This window comes from Diceros bicornis, unplaced genomic scaffold, assembly GCF_020826845.1.
Source record: "Diceros bicornis minor isolate mBicDic1 unplaced genomic scaffold, mDicBic1.mat.cur scaffold_55_ctg1, whole genome shotgun sequence".
In the NCBI taxonomy this organism is placed as follows: Eukaryota; Metazoa; Chordata; class Mammalia; order Perissodactyla; family Rhinocerotidae; genus Diceros; species Diceros bicornis.
The window spans coordinates 5,923,989-5,937,443 of NW_026691429.1; the positions used below are offsets into that span (position 1 = coordinate 5,923,989).

A 13,455-nucleotide genomic window follows, 5' to 3' on the forward strand; every position below is an offset into this window, starting at 1 on the left:
CATGCGCATCAATTCCTCCAGCCAATTGCCATCAACAGCACCAGTTCATTTTACCAAACACAATTTTTGTTTGAAGAAACCCAACCCGGCCGTATGTTCTGAAGTCATGGTATCGTCGTCATCTCAATTTTTCAATACAAATGTCTAGAAGGCACTTTCTACAAATCTTCCAACAGGTCCAGGTAAAAGTTTGCAGATAAATCACTTACAAAGAGTGGGAGAACGCGTTCGTCCCAGAGGCAGTGACTGAAAACATGGGTTCTGCCTCATCCTCAAGCAGTAGGACTTTTGTAAGTTACTTAACCACACAAGGTTGTTGTGAGGTTTCACTAAGGCAATGCATGCAAAGCATTAGCACAGTGCCCAACAAATAGGGAGGATCTGATAAATGGTAGTTATTATTACTCTTTTCCTTTTCAGAGTCATGATATTTAAAGCCATCACTCAGCTATTTATCCTGGGCTGTCCTCGGGGCCTTGGATTTTTATGGTTGAAGAAGTCGGGGAGACAATCAGATCAGTCGTTGCCTACGCATTCAGCATCATCAATGTCCTGCAGGGGGGGTTTCTCTTTGTGATACACTGTCTCCTTAATCGCCAGGTAAGGCTAATAATTCCGTCTCTCACCAGCCTAGTCCCGAAGTCTTGCTGAATGGTTGTTTACATTCTCACTCCTCTCTGAACTTTTGTGTTTGTATTTTGGGGTTGTCTTGATTATGGGAAGAGCATTTAGGTGCTGCTTGGGTATGCCGTGTGCGCTGGGTTTCATAGCATTCTAACCTTTAGCTTTCTGACATATCTCTCAAGAGCATACATTCATCTGCTTGGGATGCCATAACAAAATATCATAGACTGTGTGGCTTAGACAACAGAAATTGATCTTCTTACAATTCTGGAAGCTGGAAGGCTGAGAGTAGAGAGTGAGTACAGTCAGGTTCTGACGAGAGCTCTCTTCTTGCCTTGCAGATGGCGACCTTCTCACTGTGTCCTTACATGGGAGAGAGAATGACAGAGGGCTTGCATGTCTCTTCTTATAAGGAATTGATAACTAATCCTCTCGGATCAGGGCTCAACCCTTAAGACCTCATTTAACCCTAATTACTTTCATAAAGGTCGTATCTCCAAATACAGTCACATTGGGGGGTTAGGGCTTTACCATATGAATTTTGGGGGGACACAATTCAGTTCATAGCAGAGCGTGTATGAGTCAGGATAAGGCAGATTACGCTGCAGTAACAAATAGCCTCTCCCTCTCTAATTTCAGTGGCTGACAGCAATAAAGGTTTACTTCTCACTCAAGCTACATAGCTGTGGCTTGGACTACATTGTCTTCACTCTGGGTTGTAGGCTGAGGGGGCAGCCCTCCTTTAGAACGTTGGTATTCTTATGGCAAAGGGAAAGGAGATCATGGCAAAGCACAGCTTAGCTCTCTTTTATTGGCCAAAATAAGTCACATGGCCATACTTGAATTCACCAGAGAGATGAATAATCCTCCAGTAGTGAGGTGAACTATAGGGAGGGGCACTGGAATATTTGGCATAATCTACCACAAACTCAGAGAGACTTCAGCTCTAATTCCAATTTTTCCACTGAGTGAGTTGCTGTGTGACCCTGGACAGGTTGCTTACCCTCTCTGAGCCTTGGATTTCTCATCCACAAATGTGGCAATACCTACCTCCCAGAGTTGAGAATTAAATGAAATAATGCTATGTAAATCTCCTAGCACAGTTCTTGGCACATATTAAGTTCCCAGTGAGGGTCATTATTATAATTTTACTCTTTACAGAAGATTGGGAACAGTTTTCCTGAATTTTTTCCTTTGCTTTTAAGTGGAACCACCAGCAATTAAGATTGGCAAAGAGACCATCTTAACACTTCATTAATTTCTCTTTCATCTTTTATCTCCTTATTAATGCTTGGAACTCTTCACACAAAGAAGAAGTAAAATACAATTTAAGTGTCTTGATGAAATAATGTTGAGTATTAAATGCTTAAATATCTTTTAAGAACATGTCGAGGAGGTTAAAAGAAGGCAACTGATGGAATCACAGGGGTGGTTTAGTGTAGGGGTTAGTGTCATGGCTCTGGAGTAAGAATGACATGATTTTTGAACACTGGCCTTGTGACCTTAGACAAGTCAGTTTACCTCCAAGAGCCTCAACTTCTTCACCTTTAATTGGGGATAAGAGAAGCACCTTCATCATTGGGCTCATGTAAGAACTAAATGATACATTGTTTATAAAGTGTCTTGAACATGGCTATGTTCAATAATTGGTGACTTTCATCATCATAATCACCAACACCACCATCACTTTCATTATCATCCTTATCATGACCACAATCACTTTCGTAATTACTACCATCATCATCATCATCATCATCATAATCATCATCATCACCATCACCACCTTCTTTATCTTCATCATCACCTTGATTATCATTATCATCATGAGCATCATAACCTTCATTATCACCACCACCATCACCACCATCTTGAGCACCTTGTCATCACCATCATCACCTTCATTATCATCACCGTCATCACCACCATCTTCATCACCTTCACCCACATCATCACCATCATTGTCATCACCATCATCACCTTCATCATCATCATCATCATCATCATCACCACCACCACCATATATAGAGTCCATATGGTGTCTGACATTTAGTAAGCAGCTTTTCTACAATTGAGGAAGTTGACTTTAAATAAAATGAATCAACATAAGCATGGCCAAGATTATACAGAAAACCAATGGAAGAGCAGTAGAGAGTAGGGCTTAGATGTATATCTTTAGTCTCCTACTTTAGGGTCTTGTCTCCTGAACCAAGCTCTGGATGTAACACAAGCCTCTATATTCCTCAAACTTTCAGGTGCGAATGGAATACAGGAAATGGTTTACTGGGATGAGGAAAGGGGTTGAAATTGAAAGCACTGAAGTGTCTCCCTCATCTACCCACACCAAAATGGTAAGATCAGCTCTTCTCTGGTGCCATGTCCTTGTCTGAACCCAACATCTCATGCTACCAGGAGCTTCCTGGTTTCTTGATCTGAAAGAAAAGAGAATTTGCATTACATTCCTGCATTAAACAGCTGAAATTTCTGGTTTTTGAGACCAAAACCAGAAGAGATCTTCTTTCTTTCTTTGTCTCTCCCTCGCTTCATCCTTCCTCCCACCCATCCTCTCTTCCTCCTTCCTTCCCTCCCTCCTTTCCTTTCCTTGCTTCCTTTTTCTCTCTGTTTATTTATCTCTGTCTCTCTCTCTCTCCCCCTCCTTCTCTCTTCCCATCTTCCCCTCTCTGTCTTTCTTTCTTGTCTCTCTTTCTTTCTTCTTGCTCTCTTTCTCACTCTCTTTCTCTCTTTCTTCAGTCCATCCACAAATATCCAATGATAATTAGCAAAAATTTTTAAATTTATTTAGCAGAATTCATTTAACAAATATTTATTGAGTGTTTAATATGTGCCAGGCACTGGTTTAGGTGCTGGGGATAGAGCAGTGGACACATGGACAAAAATCCTTGTCCTCACAGAGCTGACATTCTTGTAGGGGGGAGGCAAACGATAAATCACAAAAAGTGGATTTTACAGTATGTTACAAAGTGATATAAGCTATAGAAAAAAGAGCAATGAAGAGAAATCAAGAATGCATGGAGTGGGAGGAGCTCCTTTTTAAATAAGTGGCAATGAGGGGCCTCGATGAGAAGCTGACTCTTGAGTAAAAACTTTATGGATGTATCTGATGAAAATGACCCCTGGTTTGTGAAATTATCTGGATGGAGAGGACTATGAATACACTCTAAGCACTTTGGTGGTAAGCCATAGATTCCTGAGTGCTATGACTCTTGTAACTGAGCTGGTCCCACACCGTGGCCTAGGGGCTGTGCCCATGGAGCTGTCACAGGAGATGCAAGCTTTATTCAGGACATTAGGCTGAGCCAGCAGAGCCACTGCACCTCCTCCTCATCCTGCATGTGATCTTGTTCCCTCACTCCCGAGCTGTCTCCTGGAGGGCTGCCTTCGGTTGAGTTCTTCAAAACTAGAACCTAAAACAGAGATTAGAATCCTTGTGATTCATTGAGAAAGAGAAGAAGAAGAGTGAGGGAGGCAGGATGGAGCATATCAGCAGTGGTGTGGACCCAGGTGGAGTCTGGCTTCAGCCTGATCCCACGGGAGACTCTGGAGTGTGAATTGAACATGGAATTGGAAACACCTTGAGACGGGTGGCCAGCATTTTGTGCTCGCGTGTCATTCAGTCATTGGCCCTTTGTGGAATGGGGTTTAACCTTTCTGGAGAGGCAGCTCCTTTGACTACAGGCAGTTCTCTGGAGAAGGAGGCAGCTGTAAGTCATTAGTAACTGAAACTCACAGCAGCTGCAGTGTGGGTGTGCTGGCCTGGGAAAGAGCATCTGAGTCTGGCGCCAAAAGTGTTCAGTGCAAGGGCTGAAGAGAATAGCCCCTGGAAGTCCATGAGGACAGTTGCTGTGGGAAATGCTTAATATTGCCCTGTAGGCAATGCTGTTTCTTGTCCTATATCTTCCAAGCAAGACAAGAATGAAAAGCAACTTTTTGCATTAGGAAAATTTGAGTATTTAGCTCAGTGGTTCTCAGAACCATCTGGAGAGCTAGTAACAATACTAACAAGTAATACTCCATCTTACTTGAATGAGTCTGAGTCTCTCTGTAATTTATTAGCTTTCTAGGTGATTCTCATACACACCTAAGTTTGAGAACCACTGCTTTGAGTGAACCCAATGACTACCGCCAAGCAGATAATTATAATCCCTCATCCTTGGACAACACTTTATATTCTAGAAAGCACATATTCAATCTTATAAGCATCATTGATCCTCTGCAGCATTTAAGGGGTCCGTCACTGTCATGTTTAAATGTAGCCCAAGTGTGTGGGTTCAAATCCCAACTCCACCACTTCCAGGCTGTGTGACTTTGCACTAGCCACTTACTGTCTCTGTGCCTCAGTTTCTTCATCTGTAAAATGTGGATACTAATAGTATCTATCTCAGAGTGAAGATTAAATGAGGTCATATGCTTAGCATGTGGCCTTCCACACTACAAACAGACTGTAAATGTTCATAAAAAGATAAAATAAAATAAAGATACATCATAGATGGTGTTTTGTAGGAAAAAGGCTGTAAACAGGGTCAGATTCAGGACCTCTTAACCAAGCTTTGGACCTTAGTGAAATTCTATCTTGTCATCTCTGGGCATGCTAGAAGTTTTAGTTAATTTCTGAGGTGTTCATTTCTCTTCAACTTTTTCTCCATATTCTTCCCCTCAAGTAGGAGGAACTGGGGAAGTCATCAGAATCCTATCGCAGAAGAGACGCTGCATCTGTCCAACCACAGCCTCAGATTCATCTTGTCACTGTTTCTTGGCAAAGAACAGGAAGCTGAGCTGTTTATGGACGGCGCCCCACCCGTGGTCACATATGGATGAGAACAACGCCACCATCCATCTTTCCTGTGAAAATGAGTGCTGATGTATTCCTCTATTTTGGCTTCTATCTCCATAGAAAGAAGGGGGCACATGGGAGAATCTTAGATCCAGAATCCAGTATTGTACATCACGTGCAATTAAATGCTCAAAGAATCTTTTTTAATGACGAGGGAAATAAGTGGATTTTCTTCTTCCAGCTGTTACCATCTTGCCCAAAGCTGATTGGCTGACATCTAGATTCACCTCACAGATGCCTCTCTGACCTCTGTGTTGCATTTAATGCTCCCAAAGATCTTGCATCACTGAATATTTGCATAACTTAATAATTCCATAAGAATAAGTATAAAAAAGGGGGTTGCATTCTTGCAATGCAAAAGTACACCACTATCCCTGCTTAGGGATGCATAGTCACTGGGAAGCATCTTGTGATCTGATCATCGGCACTTCCCTGGTTTCATTGCCTGATGACTTTTTGGAACCTATCCTGTACCCTGGTTAAACATATAATTTTGTTTTCTTAGTGTCATCTCGAACATGTCCTCATGTAAATGCTCTCAAACTAAAACAGCTTGGAGTATCACAGCAGTGGTTTGGCCTTCTTTTCTTTGTTTTACCATTTCTAATTTATTTTCTAAACTTATTGGATTTTAGGCATGTTTTTCAGCACTATAATTACTAAATGCCTGGATAACTTTGTTACTAGACAATATTTTAAAAACAGTGTTTGATTATAACAATGGTAAATGTTAACATAGCAGCCAAGAGAAGCCATAATTCATTTGAAGAAATTTTGTGTTCAAATTTTAGGTCCTGGACAAAGGATTGCATTGTTTTTCTGCTTCACCAGCTCAAGTGTCTCCCCCACATCACAGCAATATAACCAGAGTGTATGATTCATTCCACCTGCTGGTTTTTAAATGATGTGATTCTTCTTGAAAAGGTAAAATTTAGGGAGATTCACGTGGTTTCAAAATGTGTGCCTGCATTGTGACTTTATATCGTGCAATTTCAAATTTACACCAGTAAAATTTGCATACAATGCCACCTTTTTCAGGAGGACAATTTGGCACTGACTATCCAAATCTAATATTTTAGTACATAATGCTTTCATTTAAAAATTCCACTGCTAGGAATTTAGCCTAAAGATATTGTGATAAGGGCATTTGTAAATACAGGGTGATATGATGTATAAATTCAGAGTGAGGTGATATATTCTATCTCCCTGAATTATTTGCTGTGGTGTGTTGGGTGGAGGAAAAAGGAGCACCTTGTATGTAAACATGTTACCTTAAGCCTGTAAATGCATGTACAGTCCACTAGGCTCTCACACCCAAAGAGAAGCCAAGCTGGCCTGGCTTATCCTGCCAGCCACCCAACACTGGACAACAAAGGCATTGGTCTCGCTGAGCCTCTCTGGAGTGTACTGGACCACTTCATGTGTGCCCCCAGGTCACTATGAGCCCCTTGCACTGCTTAACCCATGACCACAGGTTTGCCTTGATGCATCAGTAGGGAGCACACACTGGCTAAAGGCCAAGAAAGACTAATCAAATCCTGTGAATAAGGCAGCACAGGGCTTTCATTAGCTCATTGTTGCTGATTTGATCAATTCACTAATTGTCTACTAACTTATTGAATGAGAATAAATGTGTGTATGGCAATAAACAAGTGACTCACAATTTTACTGGTTGTCTCTTATTTGAACTGGCTCTTTGCTGCAACCCAAGGGAAAAATCTAAATTAAAGAGCACTCTCACCTACAATAATTGTCATTTGGCTTAAATACAACAGATGCATTCACAAAAGTTCACCAAGTATGTTTACTGCAGTACTTTTTGCAATGCAAACAAAGTGTCAATCAGTCAGGACGGTTTACATAATTTTATGTCCATATCATTGACGTAAATAATCAACAAACAATCTATAGACTAGAAAGGTAAGGTGATATTTCCCTGAGCCAAGCTGTGGACCAGCCTGGAAGTGCAGTGTCCACTGGGGAGGAGGGTCCTCTGTGGAAGCGCGATTCACAGCATGGTTACATACCGTTTCAGAGCCAAGAACACACCTGAGAGGAATACAATTTTGTTTTTCTCAAAGTCATAAGGAGAGGTTTTGCTGCAATTTAGCAGATACACAGCAGGTCAACTTGACCTTGGTTTTCTTGAAAGAAAAACTTATTTTCAAAGAGGTACTGGTATTGGTATCAGAGGAAGGGAATCATTCACCTCCATCTTTAAAGAGCGCATCTTTTGCTTTGGGTAAATGAGGCAGATGTACAATGCATGTTTGGTGAGCCATAAGTCAGGCTGCTCTGGGAAGAAACAAATTTTAGGCCAAATCAGGTTTAACCCAGAATGGCTTCGCCATACACCTCAATATGTGAAAACTTCTAATTATTCTTATTATTTTCATCAACCTAATGTAATAAATAATATGCAGTGAAATTTTTTAAATGAGACATGTTTTCATGTGCTCTTATAAAAAGACCTCCAAGATACATGTGTCATGCGAAAAAAGCAGCGCGTGGTTCAGTGAGTAGTGTAGAATCCCTCTTCTGTTAAAAAAAAAAAAAGTTTATAAGTAGACAAATTTTTATAGGGTCACTTCTCATCAAAAGGATTGAGTGAATTCAAGAGAATATCCTTCCTCTGTTACAAACAGATAAAATGAAAGGAGTTAGCGGTTACTAAGCTATAGTTGGGCCCATCTAAGCTGATTGGCTTGCCTCGAGTCAGTCCATTTATGGTAATCAAGCTACTTGGGCTGCTGGAAGCCAGATTTTCCTTATTGAAGGACTTCTCACTTTGTAAAGGGCTCCAGTGGCAATATTTCTAAAGATTCTTGGTTCCAGCGTCATCCTGGTGCTATGGGTTCCCACCTGGCATATGTGTAGTACCATCTCTATTATTGAGCAAGGTTTTGTTAATCAATAACCTGTGTTAAGGTAGCAAAACTAATTTCTGCTGCTCAATGTTTTATGTGCTGTTTCAATTCCCTCTTTTCTTTGTACATTCCTAAATCTTGAAGGAAATAGAGTGATGGCCACTCTAGCTACTTCCTGCTGAGTAGGGGGGAAGATCAAAGTTTCTGAGTCTTTTGTTCTTAAAAATAATCAAACCAAAGACACACATTTTGGGGTGTCACATTTTGATCCCCTACATTTCTGCCATTGAAACTTCAAGAAGTTTCACAGTCCAGAAGCTGAGTTGGTAGATTGTTCCATCTCACTGAACACTGACCGGTCTCTTAGTCCTGGCAATAGGTCAGTCCAGTTAAATACATTTCAGGAGGTGGTGATGTAGGTAGGCTCCCAAAGTTAGGCCTATGAGCAAGAAATCAGGTATCTAAAAAGAGGCATTTCTATGAAAACAAAAGAAAAACAAAGGTTAATGGTTGAAGCCAGTTTCTGAACCCACGAGAGTCAACTCAATCAACTCTTGATCTTGATCTTTTGTTAGCAGTTGCATGAAGCCATCAGTTTCTCCATTAGATTTCTGTAATTTCTTACCCAGTTTAGTTTTATGACCTGAAAGTTTATCAGAAAGATGTATTCTAGAGTAAGTGTCAAAGACCTTTCCAGGAATCTCTGAAACATTTGAAAAGCACCAGAGTAAAACAATAACAGTCAGTAAATGACAAAAGACTTAAATATGGCAATTGACTAAGAAATCTGATTATTTCTGACATATGATGTTTTATAACCAGGAGAGATCAGAGTTTTAAGAATGTTATATAATTTATAAAATGCATATTAATAACATTTACACATGTAATATAACCTAAAATTGTTTGTTATCATTTAATAAATGGAAAAAGGAAGCATTTTGACACTACAGCCCTCATCCAGAAGCTCTCCATTCCTTGGGTGAATGGTAGACATAACGGAGAGGTGGAGAATGTCTCTGTAAGGCATACACTCACCTGTCTCAGTGGAAATCTCATTTTCTGGGCAGAGAGTTCCGTCAGAACAACAGACAGCCTTTCTCTCCTGGGGGCTATCCCTAAATCTAGGACGCCAACTCTCACTGCATACAGAGTGCAGAGTCTGGAGAAAATCAGATATCTGTTGGTAAAGGCTGTGATATTTACTTAATTTTCCAATAACTACAGTGTTTTAGAGTATTGGGCCTTTAACAAATTTGATTTTTTTGATTTTTAAATACCTAAATCCAATTCATTGATTGGATGCCATGTTTATTGTATGGTATAAAATATACAAATAGAAACACATAGTTGAATAAATGTGTTCTATTTCCATCCACTGGATAAATAGTAATTGATAAAACTCATTAAGCTGGAAGTCAGTTGTTAAATGCCCATATGTGGCCCTTTATGAAGCTCTGAGGGGGCACAAAACGCCCAAAACAAGATTTTGCTTATTTATGTATAGTGTAAAGCATTATGATTGAATCCAACCCACCTCAGGACTTCCCACAGTCCAGTCTATCACCTCCTCAGATAAAGACAATTCTTGACCACGTGGAGCATGTGGGGGAATACTCTCCTACTTTCACTGTAAGTCCAAGACCTTCTGGAAAATTCCAAAAGTTGAGCATGGTATACTCTGCATCTGATTTTCTTTCTTCAGCCAAATTCACTGAGTCACCAGTGGCATTGTTAAATTCTATGTTCCTCAGAAAGGGGTGTAGAGATGGGGAAAAGAGATGAATCGTCTTGTGATGAAGTGTATCCTGGTGTCAAAGATGGAAAACTTGAATGGGGGAAAACCCTTCATTGTCTATAATTCCAGATCATAATGTGAATTTCTTATAAGCATCCAATGAAGCAAAACAAATGAAAATATATGGAGAACTAAAATATTATAATGTTTCTAAATTATCACTTAGTTTCAAGAGAAGACGCCTGAAGATAAGCAGACCAAGACAATTAGTGGGTGTGGAAATCAGGCTAATCTCAACTGCACAGACAAATCTATCCACATCCATTCACTATCTGAATTTTCCCAGGACATCAATCTGCAAAAAGAGCTTAGCAATACATAAAGTTGTTTCAGAATTAAATGATATCTTTTATGTAAATTATTTACTATACTTTTCCATATAGGCACTTAAAGGACTAGTTCCCTTCCTGTTGTCATTGAGGAGTTTTATGAGAAAAGGCTGGATATGCCCTATTGAAAACATTAGGCAGGCAGGATGTTGGGATCCTTTGTAACACAAAGCATTGATATTGACTCAAAGAGCACTTTCCCCTTGAAGCTAGCACATTCTTCTTGATGACCATTACTACCCAGGACTAGATTTACCTTCTGGAGAATGAAACAAGTACAGAACCTCCTGTGCTTTTGGAGAAAGAATCCTAAATACTTGGTTTGAGCACTATGGAATCCCATCAGGAAGTCACATTTATTACAGGACATGCTATTAAATGGAAAAGACATTACCTGCCAGGGAGAAATCACCAGCCCTTCCCCACTTCCCGTTGGTTGCATTTCTACTTGTTGGAGACGCATCTTATGAAGGGTCCAGGCCACAGCATTCACAGCATTGTACACGTTGTAACTCCCTTCTGTCATGGCCATGTCTAAATGATGCCAAGGCAACCTCCCCAAGTAGGCATTAGTTGGACAATTCTCCAATGTTTTACAGTCAGACTCAGACACCTTGCAATCAAAAGAGATGGCCCAAAACTTATCAAGGTAAATGCCTTCTGGATATTTGGAAGGGTTAACTGTCTGCATAAAAGTTTCAAAACCAGGGATCTCACCATGGTGGTGTGAAAAAATGAGAATCCCATGGAATGAGTCAAGTATGAAAGCTCTTGGACCGGTGGTAAAATCCCGCTGTGATGTTGTGACCCAGACTTTCCATATCTCTGAAAACATCTATTTAGAGAAGCTCAAGCTTATTAGAGAGTGAACATCACAATAAACGATAACCACTTTCACTGATGATTCCTTGATCCGCAAATGATATTGAAAGTTCCTTGAGGTATATAAACTTCCAGTGACAGGGATCATTTGCACAAAGGCTGCACAGATTCCATTCTTGTCCATCTCTCCTCTCAAGTCTGAGAGAAATTGAACACCTTTCTTGTCTTCTGAGATGACCAGCCCCACCAGGTCCCAGGGAAATGAAGCAGCAAAGAGACCATGCCAAGGGCCAGAGATGTGTCCCCGGGGGCCATCTGATAGAAACACAGAAACTGGTCATCATCATTCAAGATGGGATCAAAGGGACCATAGCTAAGCTCAAGGGAAAAGACAGTTGGAAGCCACATGAAGAAGAGGATTTGCAAAAAGCACACTCAGTCTTAAACAATATTCAGCAACACCTGGAAGTGGTAGAAGGGGAAATTTACTCATTTCACTATCCAATCATCTACCACTCCCTGAGAGATTTCTATAAAATAACTGATCAGACTCAGAGTTCCAGGAAATTCCCTTGTCTCCTTCTCCTTCATCCTGCTCTTTACTTCAAACAAAGGAAACGTGCACACCCCACCAAAACTCTGTACACTTACCCTTTGAGATCACATCCTTTGAGAGATGCATAAACCCAGTCTTTTCCTTTCATTCTTTTTAGGCACCTGAGAATGGCACCAAATGACACATGGTTTCGTCTCTCCCCATCCCGCCCATCCTTACCTGTGGAAATTTGTAGAGTGTCAGCAGTGTTCCAATCTGGGCAGAAATTGCCCCTGTTGTTCCTGTAAGGACTGCTACAGACTTGCTCTCTCTCCTACAGTGGTAATTAGGAATGTCCTTGCCCAGCCCTGTGAGCCAAATCGGGGAACTCTCCAATGCCTTCTGTTCACTGGGCAGGGCATTATAGACAATAAAAACCCAGAGACATGTTGGGTAAAAGATGGGGCTTCTTGTTGATCTCCTCAATGGCAAAAACAAAGGCCAGAACATACTGGCAGTTCTTGTACTGAAACCTGCATGGAGGGATAGTGATCCTTAGGGAAAAGTCTCAAACCATTATTCTTCAAAGTGAATGCAATGACTTAATTAAGGGAGAATGCCCAGTCAACTCATTTTGTTTATGGCAACTCAAGAAGCCTCTATCTTGACTCTTCTGAAGCCTTATAATTTATAGCTAAAGCAAATAACATAACTTAGGCTCTGGAATTCCACACACATGGACAGAAGTGTTAATTTTATGAAGGCAAGTGCAATGAGTAGAAAAGCAGATCACATTCAGAGAGAGTTTTGTAAATGATTCTTTGGTTCAGGACCAAAATGCTTGTTCATATGATCACATCATTAAATTCTTCATAGAAGAGCAACAATATTAACATGAGATTTGAGATAGCCCTGGGCACGAAAGGTAACTCCAACTCAAGGGTGTGGGACAAGCAGAGAAGCGTGACATATGTGGGTTGAGAATGGTGCAGCAGAAGGCTGGCAATCAAATTGCCTAAACTTCTGCCCCGTCAGACTTCTGTGTCTGCCACCATCAAAACTCAGGTATCTAAGGTGAAACTTCAGAGATCCGAAGAGGGAAGAATCATCACAATCCAAAAACATTTGGAAGAAGTATGAAGGACTGAAAAGTGGAAACACAGGAAAGTAAGAGACACAGCACTGCAAAGTTTAAAAAATTATCCACTTCTTATTTTAAAAATATAAAAATAATGTTAATATTAATAATTAACATCTTTAGAAGTACCTATTCCGAACAGCCTCTATTGTCTTCATCTTTTCTACAGACTTGTGCACAGAAAATCTCCGAGGCCAGAGAAAATTCTTTGCATTTCTATTGCCTGGGATCTGTAATTCCATCAAGAATAAAACAGAGTAGTCCCTTGTACTTATTCCAAATGTTCTATATGTTGAGACTTGATTAACAGCCTAGCTCATGCTCACTGCTTGTTAATGCTCCCTGTGTGCTTGAGAAGAATCGACATTCTTCAGTTTTGGGGTATAGGGATCTATGTGTGTACAATAGATCAGACATGCTAATATAGTTTTCAAATATTCTATTATTAGATATATGTTATTATTTGTCTGAGAAAGAATTGAAATTCTTGACT

At 40.4% G+C, this 13,455-nt stretch overlaps 1 protein-coding gene across 2 annotated transcripts; it reads left to right on the forward strand.

The window, feature by feature from the left end:
• The first annotated feature begins 423 nt into the window (after positions 1-423).
• LOC131403139 (adhesion G protein-coupled receptor E4-like) lies at positions 424-5,546 on the forward strand. Of its 2 annotated transcripts, none has more exons than XR_009219229.1 (3): positions 424-600; positions 2,877-2,972; positions 5,301-5,543. XR_009219229.1 is itself a non-coding variant. In XM_058537474.1 (3 exons), the coding sequence occupies exons 1-3, from the start codon at positions 487-489 to the stop codon at positions 5,412-5,414; spliced, it is 321 nt and encodes a 106-aa protein (XP_058393457.1). In that variant the 5' UTR covers positions 424-486; the 3' UTR covers positions 5,415-5,546. The 2 variants fall into 2 exon arrangements, 1 of the variants encoding a protein (XP_058393457.1); XM_058537474.1 differs by having other exon boundaries at positions 5,304-5,546.
• Positions 5,547-13,455: the final 7,909 nt, after the last annotated feature.

Bases quoted from the DNA above. Each gene is read 5' to 3' on its own strand.
- LOC131403139 (XM_058537474.1), top strand. From the start codon at position 487: ATGGTTGAAGAAGTCGGGGAGACAATCAGATCAGTCGTTGCCTACGCA. The intron at 601-2,876 runs GTAAGGCTAATA...TCAAACTTTCAG, and splicing joins ACTGTCTCCTTAATCGCCAG to GTGCGAATGGAATACAGGAA. The intron at 2,973-5,303 runs GTAAGATCAGCT...CCCCTCAAGTAG, and splicing joins CATCTACCCACACCAAAATG to GAGGAACTGGGGAAGTCATC.